General features: G+C 35.1%; 1 protein-coding gene across 1 annotated transcript; it reads left to right on the forward strand.

The window, feature by feature from the left end:
• Nucleotides 1–11,499: 11,499 nt before the first annotated feature.
• On the forward strand, nt 11,500–12,474 carry LOC114632334 (taste receptor type 2 member 116-like). Its single transcript, XM_028780871.1, has one exon. It carries the CDS (start codon nt 11,500–11,502, stop codon nt 12,472–12,474), a length of 975 nt encoding a protein of 324 aa, XP_028636704.1.
• Nucleotides 12,475–19,497: the final 7,023 nt, after the last annotated feature.

A 19,497-nucleotide genomic window follows, 5' to 3' on the forward strand; every position in this document is an offset into this window, starting at 1 on the left:
AGAACAAAGAGAGACTAATGATTAACAAAGATAGATGATGTGCTTGATGTCATTACATGTCCCGGATATAATTTTAGTCACAATATAAAAAGAATATAATTTTTTATCAACTCTATAGCTCAAATTTAAGAATATAAAATATTTGCCCTTCAAACTAGACATGTTCATTATGAGAGCCTACTATAAATGTTTGCAGTATAAAATCTCTCCAGTTAAACAGAAATTATCTGAAATAATCTTTTTGTGAATAACAAACACTAATACTTAACTGTTTAATATATATTTAACAATCTATGTTACAACTTATGAAACACACAATTAAGTCAATCTATCTTATTTACTGACTTTTATTCTTCTAGAACTGTGCCCTGCATGACTTCTCTATCTTTAAACTACATTATTTGATGAATCTACAGGTTTAATAAAAGGACGTCTTGAATCTATAATCCTTTCGCCTGCCTTCTGAGTTTGTCAATTGGTTTTTTTGCCATGAAGTAGTTTTACTATTTGAGTCTGATATGTGCTTAATGGTCTCCAGGACATAAGAACAGCTTTGAAATAGTGGTCAAATAAAGTTAATTTTATGATTTACCTAGAAAGGCTCAGACATTTTTTTTTCTGGAAAAGACATAAAATGAATCATAATGCAGAAAGTCCCAGAATATAACACACACAGACCAATAGCCAAAAGTGAGAAATAGAAGGACAGTGGTTGAAGAAATCAGCTCTGCTTTACAGGACTGTGTCAGACAGCTGTGCTGATTTCATGACTCTCAACATTTTCAGTGGATATTGTTATGACAATAGACCTAGCTATCATTGTATTGTTCTGCATCTTTCATTGCATTAGTATCAGGACATGATTAGCTATATTCCAAGATGGAAGTGTTTATGTTATGCTTGAGGAAAACACACACACACACACATATACACTATACACAGAGAGACACACGCACACAGACACACACGCAGAAAGAGTACACCAGAACCATATTAACTTTTTATTTTTATTAATTTTTTAGAGACTACATGCAGTAGATAGGCATGGCCTCCAGTAGAGGGATGGGACCATCTATCCATCTCAAAAATTGTAACTCAGAATTCATCTCTAAAGAAAATACAAGGACTAAGAGTAGAGCAAAGAATGAAAGAAAGGCCAATCATAGACTGCCACAACTAGGGATCCATCCTATCTGCAGACACCAAACCCAGACATTGTTGCTGATGCCAAGAAGCACCTGCTGACAGGTACCTGGTATAGCAGTCCCCTGACAGGTTCTGCCAGAGCCTGACCAGTACTGATGCAGAGGTTCACAGGTTCACAGCCAACCATCTGACAGAGCATGGTGACCCCAAGAGAAGTGTTAGGGGAAGGACTAAAGGAGTTGAAGGGGATTGAAACTTCATAGGAAGAACAGCAATATCAAATATCAACAAACCAGACCCCCTAGAGCTCCTAGGGAGTAAACCACCAATCAACAAGTACACATGGAGGGACCCATGTCTCCAGCTGCTTATATAGCAGAGGATTGACTTATCTGGCATCAGTGGGAGGGGAGGACCTTAGTCCTGTAGTAGCTCAATGCCTCAACATAGGGGAATGCTAGGGTGGACAGTAGGGAGTGGGTCGAAGGGTGGGGGGAGCACCCTCATAAAGGCAGAGAGAAGACAGATTAGATAGGGGCTTGCAGAGGGGAAAATGGGAATGGGGAATAACATTTGAAATGTAAACAAATATAAAAACCAATAAAAAAGAATTAAATTAAAATTTTGACATGAAAGTTAGGACAAATGTGTTTGATTAGAAATGAGAAAGTTGGAGTTCCAGTCTGGGTTCGAGCACAGAGCAGATCTCAGGTGGCAGCTCTGTAGTCAACGTCACAAAACCCAGAGGAAGAGGGCCTCCCAGGAGCTTTAACTCGGTCAGCATCTCAGGTAAAAATGAATCACCCGTGATGTCTGCCGTTAGAAATTCTAATCCAGATGCTGGCCTCCAAACAAATACTACTCAGACCTTCAAAGGGCCATTGACAAGAACGTCAAACAGCTAGAGATTGACATCACTAATCTGAAAAAATCCCTCGTTTCGCTGTCTGAAGAGACCTCCAAAGATCGCAAAGATCCTTATTGGACTTGATTTACTCTATTATAATAGAAAAGGCTTTGTATAGCTTTTGATTGTGTACAGCCCTTAAAGAAGAATATTGCCTTTACATAGACAAGACAGGGATGGTTAAAGAGAGCATGAAAAATGTCAGAGAAGGTCCTGAGAAAAGTCAGAGAGAGAACGAGAAAGATGAGTGCTGGTACAAGAATTGGTTTTCAACCTCTCCAGAGTTGTCAACCCTACCTCCTCTCATCTTGGGACCATTATTTGGGTTCTTTTTTGCTTACTTCTTCTGATCCTTGGGCCTCAAATAGGTGGACTAACTCTGTGAAACAACAGATAAATCATTTGGTAGCAAAACCTATTCAGATACATTATCATAAGTTAGCTATGGAGGACCACAAGACTCAAGATGAGGTTGTTACTTTATCCAGGGTGTTCCCAAAACCCATCTCCACTCAACCTAAAAGAGGGGACTTCTGCCCCTAGACCAGGCAGAGAGGGGCCACCCAGAATCACCTTCTGACAGGCGACCTGAATTCTTGCTTAGGCTTCGAGGATAAGCACTGCAAGGGAATATCAATAAAAGTTAAAAATATCTCTCTGGGTTCCCTGAGAGACAAGCCTGACTGCATAGGGGTTGATGTCAAACGTACCCCCTCTCCAGCAAAAAGACATCTGGACAGGTATGGCCCTCATGCCTCACTGGACAACAACATGGAGACAGGAGCCATTACAAGGTCCCCTTCAATTACTGAAGGTCAGGCTTCTATCCCCACCTTCACAAGATTAGATTTTCGACAGTCAGTCTATACTTAGAGAAGGGAGGAAATGTCGGGGGCATCCCTGCTTACACACTGAAGGCCTAAAATCAGCCACAGACCTAAAATCAGCAATAGGCACCTCATACATGTATACTAACACCAAGTCTTGGGTCTCTGTGGATAAACACTGAAACAGATAGCTATAAGCTATTGTAAACAGGCAGTTTTTGTGACAATTTACCAGCCTGAGTAGTCATAGACCTTGTGAAGAGGTAGCCTTGACAGATATTACCAACTTAGATAAGGACAAGTGAATCATAGGCAGAGTCATAGTGACCTATCCCCTGAACCCTCACTGAGCCAATACCGTATTCTGAAAACTATCTGTATTCCTCCTGAACACCCACGCTCCAGGGTCATCCCCTCCCCCACATCCTGCCTTTTTGTGTTTATAACCCCTGTGTGAAAGAGTATAAATTACAATTTGAAAAAAATAATAAATAAATAAATGAATAAAAGAAATGAGAAAGTTTCTTGGCATCCAAATTTTTAAAAAAGTTAAAATAAATGAACATGATTTAAATATATTAAGTAAATGCAATAAATTTGATTAAATAAATCTGTGATGCACGGGGCTATACCTCCCCCACCCCTTCTTATTTTATGAATAAAATTGCTTTAAAGTTCAATGTGAACAGGCTAGCCCAATCAGTCAACATTCTCCAGTGCAGGAGTTAGGATCCAAAAGAAAAAAGATGATTAGACAATATTATAACATGACCCCAGCCAATTCTGAGACTGAAGGTGGGTTTATTTTTTCTAATGTCAGATTCCTGCCAAGCAGCCCATTTGCCTGTCTTTGGACATATCAGATTCCTGCCAAGTGGCCCCAAAAGCTCTCCACATTTCTCCCCTTTATTTTATTTAACAAGACTGAGCCTGTCTTAGGTCATTCTGTTAAGAACTCTCTCATTACCAGTCATGGAATATGTATTATCAAAAACAATGCACTTCTATCTTTGGTTGGTTTGGCACTGTAGAATGTTGCCAGTCCTTGGCTTGCCAGCTTGTTAAATCTGGGTGTCCATTTTTAGTTTCAAGCCATGTACTTTGGCTGCCAACATGTTGATGTAGTTAAAGGCAAGTTTTAACATAATGGGCAGGAATAAAAGGATTCCCTGGACCAAAAGGGCTAGCATGATCAAGCTATATATACCGTTTTTGAACCTTGACCAAGATCAAAATATTAACCTCAGTCTATGAATAATTTTATCAGCATTATCTGCAGCAAACTTCAGCAGAACAACATACTTTAAATTCATAATCTTGATATGCAAAGTTAGAACATCCAGAGAGGTATTAGGATTATAATACTCTACATGTGTCTTTAAACTTTTTCCAAGTTATAATGACTATCATTGTAAATTTTAGAAGTAACACAAATCCATTGGTATTTAGACTATCGAGATGGCACCTTACATTTACACCTTGAACCTTCTCTCCAATAATTTTAATAATATCATGAAGAACATCCATCTGCTGTTCCAAACGCCTATCTAAATCTTCTTGAATACTCAAAACATTAGTAACAGTTTTTGCTAAATGATTAACAAAATTAGTTGTTGTTACTTCTTGTGTCAAAGCAATTGCAGAAGCAGTGATGCTAGCTATTAATGTAGTTAAAGCTTCTATACCAGCAATAGTTAAGCCCACTACCCTCTTGCTTCTGCTTAAAGCCTGAATCATTTCTTCCAGTACTTGCAAGTTTTTCAGAATAACAAGGTCCTGTAGTCTCATGGACAGTAAAATAAAAGATGGTTGATAGACTACCATAACAGACATACCAGATTTCAATACAGTAACACAATTAGAAAGAATACAATCAATACAACTTACAGTAAATACTGTGGAAGAGACAAAAGTAATTTTAACATGACGAATTAAAAGAGCCTTAGTATATACACTACACTTGTTTGAAATTCAGATCTTGTTCCAACTTAATTCTTACCATCACAGAGAACTACAGCTGACTTCCAAATATGTCTCTTAAAAATGTCCAGAACCAGACTTCCAAATTAAGACTGTTATTTACAATATTGGATTGATGTCTAGACCAGTCCATGATTGAGTTTGAATAATTGGTCACATTTAAGAAAAATACAAGAGTCATTATAACTCCTCTTTTTGATTTTATGTCTCATAAGGTCTAAAATCCTGAGACAAGGAAGCTTGTACCATCGGGGATATAGTCAATCAAAGGTGAGTCAGGAATATATTTGCAGTACAGCTTTCCAGTCACCATTGTCAGGACACTCGGCCACCTCACACCTCAGCATCGTTCTTTGTCCCAGTATTAGCATGTCTCACCAATCACTATGGTAGCCACCAAGCTTTTTCAGCATCCTGCAGAAAAAAACACAAACATACCCTCTTCCCCATATTAAATACCTGATTGGGATCATGCCATATTCCAGTAAGTGGATGCTTCCTTTTCACGTAGGCATAAGTATACATAGTTTTAGTGTGCCATAGACACTCAGCAGATAGTTCCTTGCTATCCAAATTTTTAAAAACTTAAAATAAAAAGAACATAATTTAAATAGATTAGTGGTTTATGAGTATATACTGCTCCCTTTTTTTTATTTTATGAAGATATTGTTTTAAAGTTCCATAGGCCTGTTTCACAATACCTTGTCCTTGAGGATTATAAGGAATCCCGGTAATATGAGTAATATTAAATTGTTCACAGAACATCTCAAATGCTTGACTATAATAGCCACCTCCATTATTTGTTTAATTTGATTTGGAACAACCAGCATAGAAAAATAATGTAGGCAATAACTAGTTACATTTTTAGTTGTTCCTCCTCTTAAAACAGCTGCAGTTAGAAAGCCTGAAAAGTTGTCAATGGTTATATGTACATTTTTTAATTTTCCAAAATCAGAAATATGAGTGACACCCATTTGCCATAATTAATTAGGTATAAGTCCTTGATGGTTAACACCATTATGTGGTACAGGAAGAAACTGAGAACACTGAGGACAAGTCTTTATAATTTGACTTGCACATTCTCTAGAAATATTAAATTGTTGTTTGAAGCTATTACTATTTTGATGAGGTAATAACGAGATTGCTTTGCTGTATAAGGCCTGTAGTCTGTTGGGTACACAAATCTGTTGTGGCATTGTTCTAAGTGTTCATGGCAATCTAGTATGAGCTCTTAAATGTCCTATAAATTAAGGAACAGTGCATTCTCTTAAATTGAGTTGTATTTGCATAAATAACTTCAAAATGAGAATTAGCAGTATATAAAAGTGAACAGTTCAAGGAACTGTAAACCATAAGCTATATATTGACTAGATCAGTATACAAATTGAAAGTTTGATTTCTCAGCATTTCAAAAACAGTGGCTACAGCACGTAATTCAATTACTTGTGCTAAAGTGGAGGAAACTCAAAGAGAATGAACATGTGAACTAATTATATATGCTATTTTCCCATTAGATTACCCATACAGTAAGTGCATTCTCTATGGGCCGCGTGCATAAATTTACAGGAAATATAAAAGCATGAATAGAGAATTGTAACAACTTGTCTTTTGGATAATGATTATCAGTTTTGCCTGAAAAATGAAATAGGCCAAATTATCAGTATTTTGTAATAACAAATTTAACTGCTGTTTGGAATAAGGAATAAATATTTTATAAAGTTCTTTCCCAAAATATTTTCTAAATTCTATCCTACAATTCTGTATTAACACAACAGCTTCATAATAGGATGTTAAAACTTTACTTGGAGATGAAGAAAGATGAATCTACATTAACGGTCCTTCTTGCCACAGGACGGCTGTGAAACAGTCAACAGTTAATCAGTCTGTATAATGTATCTGTAGTTGGCTAATAGCGTCCCCTGTATCCCTCATCAGTTAATTGTTGAGGGGAATTAGGATTTACATCCCCCTCAAGAATATCAAACAGAGATTTAAGTTCTCCTGTGGTAAGCTTAAGATGAGGTCTCAGCCAATTACTATCTCCTAACAACTTTTGAAAATCATTAAATTATCATTTTTGTTTTTTGTTTTTTTTTTGTGTGTATACATCTGCAAGCCAGAACAGGGCACTAGATCCCATTACAAATGATTGTGAGCCAGCATGTGGTTGCTGGGAATCGAAAAATATTGCCTTTGAATCTCGTCTGGAGCAACAACTAATCCTCAAGATTTTAAAGCTAGCTGCATAAGAGCAAAGGCTTGTAGTAAAACTCCTTCAGAGCGATCAGCTAGCAAAAATATCCATATAATAAATAATATACACTGAAAGATTCAAACTCCTAACTTCTTGTATTGAAGCAGTGACAAACACATAATGTAGGGGTATTACCCATTCCTTGAGGCAAAACTTTCCAATGATATCACTTCAAGGATTCTCCAAAATTTGCAAACAAACTCACTAAATGCGAACCTCCCATAGTTACCAGAATGTAAAGGAACAGTATAAAAACAATCCTCCAAATCTATAATAATTCTATATGCATTTCTTGGAATGGCAGCTAGAGTAGGCAAGCCAGGCTACAATGCCCCCACAAGTTCCATAGCCTCATCAACTCTTCACAAACCCTGCAATAATCTTCACCTGCTGAATTTTTAATTAGTTTCAAATATGTGTGAGTTAAAATCCTGAACCTGTCATCTAACTGCAAACTGCAGCCAAAGGAACAATAGCAATTTAACTATAATTTTTAAGTTTCTTTTGCAACACCAGAGAACAAACATAACTTTGAAAAGTAAAACTCAACCTCTAACAAACAATCTCACTTCTCTAAAAACACCAAGTGAATTACCCCCATGCTACAAATTTTGGCTGCCAATTCCTGCACATGAATTAAAGACAGTGCAGTTTCCAATACCTAAAAGAGACACTTCCCTAAATCTTTTATAAGTCTTTATAATACATAAATTATTATCGAATTTAGACATGTCTTTAGGGACCTGTTTCCCTGGGGCGGCTCATGCCACCTCTTTGTTCTGAATGACTCCAATCCTGAGTAACCAGTTTTAAGCCAACTTTCTGTTACCAATGTTACAAATTTTTAATCATACGCAATAACTTATAAGACAATAATCTATAACTAAGACATGTAGAACATATTTATACTTTTAAAACCAGTCAGAAACAAACATGAAGTGGCTGCACACATTTATTTATTTAAGCCAGACAAAATTCTTAATTTTTCTAGCTGTAATTTCAAGAGAAGCACCTTGTCACCTGCTGAAGCCAAAAATCACAGTCACAGGTTTTTCTAGGAGAAACAGTGAGCTCCTTACCATTTAAGCCAAAATCTATTGGCCCCTTTAAGAGAGGCTTTTACAGACAATGAACCGATGGCAGGGCTTTTCCAGCTGTGCTCGACTCCTAACTACAGTTGTAGGGGTCCTAAGGCCAATGGAAACTGTTTTTTATTTTTAATTTTACTTTTTCTTTTTTAGTAGGGGAGGACTGCTTTTCTCAAACCTATGTCTAGGGTATAAACTATCTCTAGTCAGGGTCCACAGACTAAAAGCATCCCTCAGTGTTCTAGATTTTAGCATAACTCTAAACACATACACAAAACACATTTTATCATTACCTTGCCCTTCCACATGGTTTATCACCTCTGGCCCAAATCTTCTTTACTTTACTTCAGGCACACTTCCATTTCCCATGGTGTTCTTCACTGTATTCCACTTACTGAAGCTCCAATGATGAGTCACCATCTGACCAGACCAGCCCAGTCAGTCAACAGGTTCTCCAGCACAGGAGTGAGGATTAAAAAGAAAAAAGATGATTAGACAGCATCATAGCATGACCCCAGCCAGTTCTGAGAGTGAAGGCTGGTTTATTTTTTCCCAATTTGCTTTTAATCCACTTTAATTACACACTAGTATTTAGGTCAGTTCTAGGTTGAGGAACTAGCAATATATTAAATGCAAATAGTCAAGGAACAAGCAAGGAAATAAGCAAAGTCCTGTGATCACCCTCGTGAACATTGTTTCTAAGGGCTTGTCAAGATAACCAAAATATCTGAGCCTATTTTCTTGTCCTAGCCCACAGTCATATTCATGCCTGAGGCCTACTTCTTTGTTCTAGCCTAAGATTTAGATTCCTGACTGAAATTACTTCTCTGTTTTAGCCTAAAATTAGATTCCTGCCTGAACTTACTTCCTTGTCATGGCCCAATGTCAGATTCCTTCCTCAAGCCCATTTCCTTGTCCCTGGCTAATGTCAGATTCCTACCAAGTGGCCCCAAAAGCTTGCCACATGCATAAGCCCCTTCCACAGTCTCTTCCACAGTCCTTTGACCTTGAAGATTATAAGGAATCCCAATAATATGTGTAATGATACTTGCATGTAATTAAAGTGGTATAAAAGCTGGTTGGGAAAATATAAAAAAATAGAGAAAAAAGACATAATTAAAAAAAAGAAATGAGAAAGAAAATAGGATTATTTAAAATTCAAATTATCTAAATACATGTGAAAGTAACTTTTAGAAAAGTATTTAGAATCATGAAAAAATGTCATTCATTTATCTAGTCTTTGATATTAGAGTCAAGAATCTCACTGTTTAGCCCTGGTTGGCCTGTAACTTAATGTAGATTATCAACTTGGCTGTGAAATCATGGAGATCTGCCTGGCTCTACACACACACACACACACACACACAAACAGACACTTACAGACACACACACACACACAGACACATACACATAAACATACGCATATATATTAAACTTCTTGTGAATGAATGACTGAACAAGAAATGGAAGTACTTTCTATGTCCTCCAATATAGAACATTAATTGTAATTGACTGACAACATGTCTGTCTGATGAAATGAATTTTTTATTTTCTCACATGACCTGCAATGAAAACTATCTTCCTATAGGACCTTTGTTCAGGAGAAACCTAAATGTGGCTATATCCAATTCAGAATCAAAAGTACAGTGATAGGCTTAGGAAAGTTTTTCAGTGCTCAGGCTGTCCTCAATACAGACTTGAGATGTACAGTCCAGGGATCTGCCACAGCAGCATCTACTTTACAAATCTCAACATCAGGGTTGTTCACATTTATTTATTTTTGTTTCTTTGTTTTTTTGTTTTTTCCCAGTGTTCATTTTGATACATGGAAGTTTCAAAGTTAGAGCCTCTCTCTTGGTTTTACATAGATTGTAACATTTGTGTATCTAATTCTTAGTATTTTTTTGAAAATTTGCCCATTGCTTCCCTGCAAGAGTCTCTCCAGGTTTCTTTCCCTTGAATGAAAGAAATTAGTCTCATATAGTTTTTTTATATTCATTTATCTAATCATAGTTGAAGGGATGACTATAGATAATTATCTGGCTCTCAAACTTTCTCTGTATTTCTCATTTTAAAAAAAATAATCTTGCTTCTGGAAATTGAGAAAGGGGTCAATCATTTGCACCAGAATAAATATGATGCATGTTTTACTGATTAGTTATTGCTCATATTGTATTATTGGCCCTCACATGCATATTGCTTATTAAAGAGGAAAGAAGGACTAGCTAATGTTACTCATCTCAAATTTTGTTACGCTATGTATGTTTGTGCCTGTAGTAATGATGAGTGAACTGATGTTGGCATAGTGAAGGGAAGTAGATAAATTGATAGGTCTTTGATACTTATAGATAAATGTAGCCTATGGAACAATGATCAGACAGAAAAGACAAAGGAACCCTGTTGTGTTTATAGACTCATTCCCCTTAGTGAGTGCTTCCTGAGACTGAGATGATATTTACACATAATCTACATATGCAGTGATAATGTAGTACAATTTTATACAATGTTTGCAATCAATTTTCTAATATTTATAATTACTAGCATTTTTTAAACAACACCACCTTAAAATTGTCAGAGTGTCATGCATGAGCTACAAAAATGCTGAATGGCAAAAAAAAAAATAATGCTGACAGAATGGGTTTTGCATGCAAATAAGTGTGTGAATATTGTCATGTTCATTTATTTGCATAAAATCAAATGATGAATATATATTTTCTCAATGCAGAGATTTTGATAAATTAAGATTTTCATAAGATTATTGGGTTGTGGATAGTTTGTAATGAGTGACTCACTCATTATTCATAGGCTAGAACCTGGCTGATTCAAAAGTTTTTAAGGACATGTAATACTAAGGAATTGCTAGATATAAATTTATACTTTTGCTGCCTTACATAAAAAATAAACATTTCATGTGATTTACCTAATATTCATGTCAACTGATTAACATATGTATATACAAAGAAAATGAGCAAAACAATGCAAATAAATATATCTTCATTTGCTTCTCAGCACAAGAGATCAGCATTTCCTTCATCAAAATTTGCAATGTCTCTAGGCTGGTGTGTAAGGCATATGACATATGGATGGAGGTCAATTCTCTTTAGGGAAATACAAGACTTTTATGATGGAAAAAATGCAATCATTAGCAAGGTTTAATGGATTGTTTGGTATTACAACTGTAATATGTTTAAGGGAACATGATATGAAGCTTTGTTTATTGAATATGCAAAACATTTTAGCAGCATGTTTTAATGAATCTTAAGTAATGACAATAGAAATTGAAATATCCAAGTCAAGATGTATGGTGTCCTACACATCACATTTATAGTCATTCTGAGTGTGGAATTTATAATTGGCAACTTTGGCAATGGATTCATAGCAGTGGTGAACATCATGGACTTGGTCAAGGGAAGAAAGATCTCTTCAGTGGATCCGATCCTCACTGCTCTTGCCGTCTCCAGAATTGCACTGCTGTGGTTAGTATCAGTGAGTTGGTGGCTATACATGCTATACCCAGGACAATGGATGACAGAGAGAATTGTTTGGATAATACTCAGTGTAGCGACAACTTTCAACCAGATTAGTCTCTGGTTGGCTACAAGCCTCAGCATCTTTTGTTTTTTCAAGATAGCAAATTTTTCCAACACTATTTTCCTTTATTTAAAAGTCAGAGTTAAAAAAGTAATGACAGGAACATTGATAATGTCTTTGCTTCTGTTGTGCTTAAATATTATAGTTATTAATGCAACTGATAACACTTTAATCACTGGATATAAGGTAAATATGTCTAAAAGCTTCATCTTGAATAACACACAGCTTTCTATGCTGTTTCCATTTGCCAACATCACCTTTGTATTCATACCATTTACTGTGTCACTGGTCACATTTCTCCTGCTATTCTTCTCCCTGTGGAAACATCAGAGGAAGATGCGACACAGTACGCAAGGATGCAGAGATGCCAGCACCAAGGCCCACATGAGAGCCTTGCAGACACTGATTGCCTCCATCTTCCTGTATTCCATTTTCTTTCTGTTCTTGGTTATCAAGGTTTGGGATTCTCTGCTTCTGGAGAGAGTGCTGGGGCTTTTTATCAAACAGGCTGTTAGAATTGCTTTTCCTTCAGTGCACTCCTGGGTCCTGATTCTCGGCAATGCTAAACTGAGAAATGCTTCTCTCTCTGTACTCCTGTGGCTGAGGTGCAGGCAAAAAGATGGGAACTCTAGAGTGCACAGACCTTCGGTTCATTTATGTGGATCTTTTTGCATATCTTAGAGGGAAATGGATTACCAGAAATTCTTGAATTTATAAATTTTCAGTTCTGAATTATACAAAGACTGTTATTTTTTTTCAACTTACAAGATAGCTGTTTGAATAAGTGATAACTAAAAATGTATACTTTATGAAGCACATATAAAATTATGTTTGTTAATATATAATTACAAAACTTTTATAAGTGCAGATTATTTGGATGTAAGAAATAATTGTAATAAACATTAATTTTATAACAGTTTATTCCTTTCAAATATATTAGAATAATAAATCTAAATACAGGATATATATTTACACATATACTTTAATGTAGAATTTTATAATTTTACATACTGCTCTGGTTGGTATATTTTTCAACTAGTCACAACATGGATCATCTTGAAAGAAGAAATTCAATTGAGAAAATAACTACATTTAATTGTGTAATCAGCAATTCTTTTAATATTTTATTGATTGATAAATGATGTGGGTAGGCCAAACTTACAATGGGTCATGCCAGCTTTATGATGATGGTTCTGGGTTTTATAATGGAGCAGATTGAGCAATCTACGGAGAGCAAGCCTACAATCTGCATTCCTTCATGACTGTTTCTGCCTCCAGATTGTTTTCTTGATTTCCTACCCTGACATCTATTCAAAATTGACTGAGTTATGAGTTGAAATATACTCTTTCCTCCGAAACTTTCTTTTAGTCATATTTTTGACACCAATAGACAGCAAACTAGGACATATACTTACAAATATTTTTATTTATAAGTTTAATTTTTATGTAACAAATGACATAACTCATATAGTTTACTTGAAATAATATAGGTTGTTCATCATATAAAATGTAAGATTCCACCTATAAACTTCAAACACATTATGACATCATATATTGGCATTTTACTAGGTGGAATAACAACCAGGTTGTCATAGGAAGAAAAATTTAGAGTAAGTTGTAACTGATGAACAGGAAATAAACAGATTATTTTATATGCTTAATAACACAAACACTATATAAAAATGTGAATTCCTAAAGAAGGTAAACTTTAATTTATATTTATTATATAATTACATATAAGTATGTAATAATTTATATGTAAGAAGGATAGGAAGAAGAAGCGATTACATATTTTCTGTTTATTGTGTGGTTTAAATTTATGGGAATATAGAAATTATAATTTAAATTTTTTAATATATTCAATAACTTTAGAAATTTTATACTACATTTAAAATGAAATTCTTCAAGTCATTATTTACTGTTTCTGTTGTTGTTTGGTAAGTTTTTTCTTAGTTCTACTAATATAATGGCTACATTTATTTACTTATTTATTTAAAAAACTAGAAACATCTTATAAACATCTTCTCTGTCGTCGATCTTAACCAAAAGCTCAAGAAATACCTATTTTTTGGTCACTATTTGAAGATATTTTATGGAAAAACTGATGAAATTCAATAAAATGTGGGTGTTTCATATAAAAGTAGATGCTTTAATATTTTTGCAGCAGATAATCTGTGCATTTCATACCTTTCATTCTTATATGTCTGGTGAAATGTTTTTTGCATGTGAGAAAGCTAAGATTCTTAGAAGGAAATGGCTTAGCAGGGTATTTTTTTGCTAGCATTTTTGCCTTTTCTTTTCCTACCTAGAGTCCTTCCTATGTACCCTATCATTGCCTTCTCTCAATCTCATGAAAATTTTAAGTTTTTTCATATATACATATATGTGCATTTGCATAAACACAAATTTTCCTAAATTAAATAATTACAGTATTTCAATTGGTAGAATGCTAATTTATGTATATATGTTCTCAGGGAAGGCCACTTCATATTACATAACTTATTCAGCGATTACTGGGAAGACTATTTTCACACACTCATAGTATTTTCTAATTCCTGTTGTTCTTTTTCCAGTGTTGGGGCCTTTGAGAATTTCCTCTTCCACAGTAGCTTCTCTACTGGTATTTTTCCTTTTCATCTCATTTTAGGAAGCCATCTTGAGACTTCATAGGAGTAGCTTCCACCACATTTCTAGGAGATTCAATTTCACAGTGCAGTTCTTATTTGTCTTGTTTTGCTGCCCAGTCTTTCATAGTGTTCTTGGACCCTTTAGTGTAGGAATTCTGTTATAGATACATCAGTCAGAAATGGGAATCATGAATCACTTATTCTCTGCGTTTTGATCCACTGCATTTATCTGTAATAGTTTCTCTCTATTGCAAAAAGAAGTTCCTTTGTTGATGGATGAGAGATAGACTTTTCTGTATATAAGGATATATATTTAGAATGTGGACAGGAATTGTTAGCTTGGTAAAGTTGTGATGTAGGCTTTTCTATGAAATCTATGAGCCTGGTATATTTAGTGAATTATAGTTAAAATTCATTCTCTGAGAATTTCATATGTATTAAATATATATAATTAATGTATCTATACCTTATTTCCCTTCAATTCACCCAGGCAGGCCTCATCAACATCTTCCAAATTCAATTCATTTTCTTACTGTCATGGTGTCCAACTAGTGATACCTATATTTTTAACAAAGATAACTTTAATATCACATATGCAAAAATATCTTTTAATCAGAGTCATGATAACATAAAGCCTAAACTTGGTTTATGAATAATAATGATTCCGGTTGTTGATAGGATATAGCAAGGATTTCATTGCAACTGTATAGATCTGAGTAGGGTGATATTTACTTAGAAGTATGCTTGGTGTAAGTGTTATTGATGTAGTCAGTGCATAAAACTTCGTATGAAAAAAATAAAATACATTGATTATTTCCAAATGTACCCATATTTAACACTGGGAAGAGATAAGGACAATACAATACTTGGTATCTAAGGAACAAAACAACATTTTATAGTTGGGTGGAACTTACAGCTTATATTTAGCAATCAGAATAATAAGTGCAGTGAAAGGCTGAGTGAAGCCCATCAGGACTCAGCATAGTGACTTGAGATCTCTGAAAGTTCTGGTACCAACAACCACTACACAGGAATTTAACCTCATGGTGTCTATACTTTTTTAAATTCTCTTCAGAGTTTATCTTTGGTACATAAACAGGTCAAACTAGAAAGATGGCTCCTTCTACAATTATGGAGTTTGTGCATATATTTTCAGAAAATTTTAACCCTGAAAATTTTCCCATGCTTCACTCCAACACAATCCCTGCGCCCAGCCTAAATGTAAGTCATTTGATCTCAGACACCTTCTTGCTAAGAACTTAGAGGTCAGAAGGCTATTCAAGATATCTCTCTTTTCTATGCTTGCCAGTATAAAGAATTCCTTTTAGGATTAATATTCTGTATAGGACAGAGAGTAAATTCATATCTATGTACTGCAGTGTTTCATGTCCTTCTCAATCACTTCCGAGGTTAATGATATATATTTTCTCTGTTTTTTCTTAATTGTTATTTGAATTATATCAGTGTTCCTTTGGTTAAATATTAGCTATTGAATTGGTAGAAATCTCTAATGTTTCTTCTATTCTTTGTTGTTAGATTGTGTTTCTTCATAAGCATTGGTGACTGAAGTAAATTTTAGTTGAATATTTATTTTTAAGATTCAATAATATATGTTTAGAAGCATTTTAATACTGCATTTAAAATCTATGAATGAGTATTACATGAGTCAGATGAATAAAAAGTGGATTGAATAACTGATGTTAATCCAAATGGTATCTGAATTCAAATGAATGTTTATGGGTGGATATAGTTGTTGAGAATTTTATTTTATGGACAGTAAGGAGAAACCTAGAAAGTCCCAGAGACTTGGGATGTGAGAGGATCCCAGGACTCAGTGGGTCTGACCTTAACCGAAATGCCAAACAGTAGTGAAATGGAGCCTGAATAACCTTCAGTTGTTAGAAAGGGCCCGCAGTGGAAGAAGAGTGACGCAAACACACCTTCAAAGTTTTTGAGCCAAATTGTTCTTGTCTAAAAAAAAATAAGGGGACAAAATTGGAACAGAAACTGAAAGAATGGTGATTGGCTCAAATTGGAATCCATCCCATGGGCAGGCACCAAACCCTGACACTATTACTAATGCTATGTCGAGTTTGCAGACAGGAGTTTAACTTGGGTGTTCTCGTAGATGCTGTACAAGTAGCTAACTTTTTCCATTCTTATAAAAATAAATGGGTGGATCTTTTCCCAATGGCCCTCATGCCTTACTGGACAACGACAGGAGGACCAGAACCATTACAAGGTCCCCTTCAATTACTGAAGGTCAGGCCTCTATCCCTGCCTTCGAAAGATTAGAATCTCCACAGTCCTTCCATACTTAGAGAAGGGAGGAGATGTCAGGGGCATCCCTGATTACACACTGAAGGCCGAAAATCAGCCATAGGCCTAAAATCAGCAATAGGCCTGTCATACATGTATACTAACTCCAAGTCTTGGGTCTCAGTGGAAAAGCATTGAAACAGATGGCTATACGTTATTGTAAACAGGCAGCTTTTGTGGAAATTTACCAGCCTGAGTAGTCATAGACCTCGTAAATGACTAGCCTTGGCAGACAATACCAACATAGATAAGGACAAGTTAGTCATAGGCAGTGTCATAGTGACCTGTCCCCTGAAGCTTCACCCAGCCTATACCCGGTTCTGAAAGATATCTGTATTCCCCCTGAACACCCACACTCCAGTGTCATCCCCTTCGCCACATCCTGCCTTTCTGTGTTTATAACCCCTGTGTGAATGAATTACGATTTGAGAAAAAATAAATAAATTACTTAAAAAAATAAAAAATAAATGATAAATTAAATTTAAAGAAAATAAAATCTTCCAAGAAAACATTTGATAATATTTTATATGATTTCATTGAACATTCTATAGTGTTTATACAGGATTTTGGAACTTATTATTAAAATATTTTTACAGAAAAGGTGTTAATGGAATAGTATAAACAAGGTCATATTCTTGTTTATATTTATGTTAGAATTTTGTTATGTGACTTTTCCAGTACCCCAGATATGAGATTATTTCATACAGATTAAAAATGAGTTAAATGATATAAAAATTGTATCTTATTTGCATCTGAGCACAAGATAACCTACTATTTCCTTAAAAAGTTTCCAAGCTATTGCATGAGGCACATAGCATCAGGATGATGTTCATCTCAGATGTCTGAGTAAATACAAGATTTTTATTACAATGTATGGTGTCATTAGTGAAACACACAGGATTGATTGGTATATTACACATGTAAGTTATTTAAGGGAGCATGCTATCAGGTTTTAAGAATTAGGCATGAACATCATTTTAGAAATATGTATTTAGTAGAGCTTAAGCAGTGATATAGGATACTGAGCATACACTTGAAAGTGGGAAGACTCTTGCAGAGCACATTTACAATCATTTTGAATGTAGAGTTTATAACTGGAAGCTTTGAAAATGGATTTATACCTTGGTCAACATTATAGACATGGACAAAAAAAAATCTCATCAATGGATCAGATCCTCACTGCTGTTCCCACTGTGTTTTAAGGAGCAACACAAAATTGATTACTCTCTATGCTCTACCCTGGGACATGGGTCCTTAAAGGAGTGGTCAAGATGTTTTCTAGTGTCAACAGGTGCAAGTCATTTTAACAACTGGGTTGCATCTTTGATCTTTTAACTTCTCAAGATAGTAAAATTTTCTCAAACTACTTACATTTACTTTAAGGTTAGAATTAAAACAGTAGTGACAGTGTCTCTGTTTGTGTCTTTGATTCTCTAGTTTTCATACATTATAGCTACTAACATATAGTTGGATATTTTTATACTTGAATATAAGGTTAACATGTCCTACAGCTTGAATTTGTTGAGCACATAGTCTCTCCATACTTATTTTATTGCCAAAAGTCTATTCAATGTTTGTACTCTGCATGTGTGGCTGGTCATTTTTCTTTTGATCATTTTCTCGCTGTGGAAATATCTGAGGAAGATGCATCACTGAACATATGAATGTAGATATTTCCATTACCTCTGCCTGCATCAGTCTTACAGACAACAATCAAATTCCTCCTTGTGCATGTCATTTTCTTTCTCTTCCTTGTTAAAGTTTGGGATTCGCTGCTTCTGGAGAGAATGCTATGGATTTTGTTCACAAAGAATGCCAGAACTTTCTCCCTAAGTACTTTCCTGTGTCCTGATTCTTGAAAATGCTAAGCTAGAAAGGCTTAGCACATCTCTGTGCTGATGTGCCTGAGGTTCAAAACCAAAGATGTGGATCCAAAGGGTACATATTACTAAGGATCTTTTTTACATATCACTATGAACATCCTAAAGGTCACAATAAATTCTTCTGCTTATTTATTTTGTGTTCATCATTATTTTTAAATTTATATACCTTTATCAGTATTCAAGAACATGTTCTGTCTAAATGCTATGAAATACATGCCAACATTTTTAATTCAATCCAGTTGTACATTAATACACATCTACAAAACTTTATATCAGTGTAGATCCCTTACACATAAGACAATCTTACAGTAATAAATAACATCAATTTTATGTCAATTAAATTTTAAGTGCATAAAGTAAGAAATAAAAGGTATATATATATGTATATGTGTATATATATACACATATACATATATATATAATATTTATTAAAAATAAAACTATAATTTGATATATATAAAATGTGCTTAGACACACCAGGATTTCAGGATCCCAGAAGCAGCCTGACTCCGAGGAGCTATTACAACCAGGATCTAAGGATCACAGGATCACAGGGACAACTGGACTCTAAGGGGTTCTGACACAAGAAAGATAAAAGGAGAGACAGGTGCTAGTCAGAAGCAGTGAGTTCAGGCAGCACTAGAGATAAACAGCAAAAGGCAAGCAGCAGAAGAATATAAGCAACAGAAAACTAGATTACCTGGTATCATCAGAGTCCTGTTCTCCGACCATAAAAAGTCCGGGAAAACCCATCACACCAGGAAAGTAGGATTCAGATTTAAAAACACTTTTCATGATAATGGTAGAAGACTTTAAGTAGGACATAAATATCTCCCTTAAAGAAATACAGGAGAACACAGGTAAACAGGTAGAAG

Source organism: Grammomys surdaster, unplaced genomic scaffold (assembly GCF_004785775.1).
Source record: "Grammomys surdaster isolate TR1022 unplaced genomic scaffold, NIH_TR_1.0 373, whole genome shotgun sequence".
Lineage (NCBI taxonomy): Eukaryota > Metazoa > Chordata > Mammalia > Rodentia > Muridae > Grammomys > Grammomys surdaster.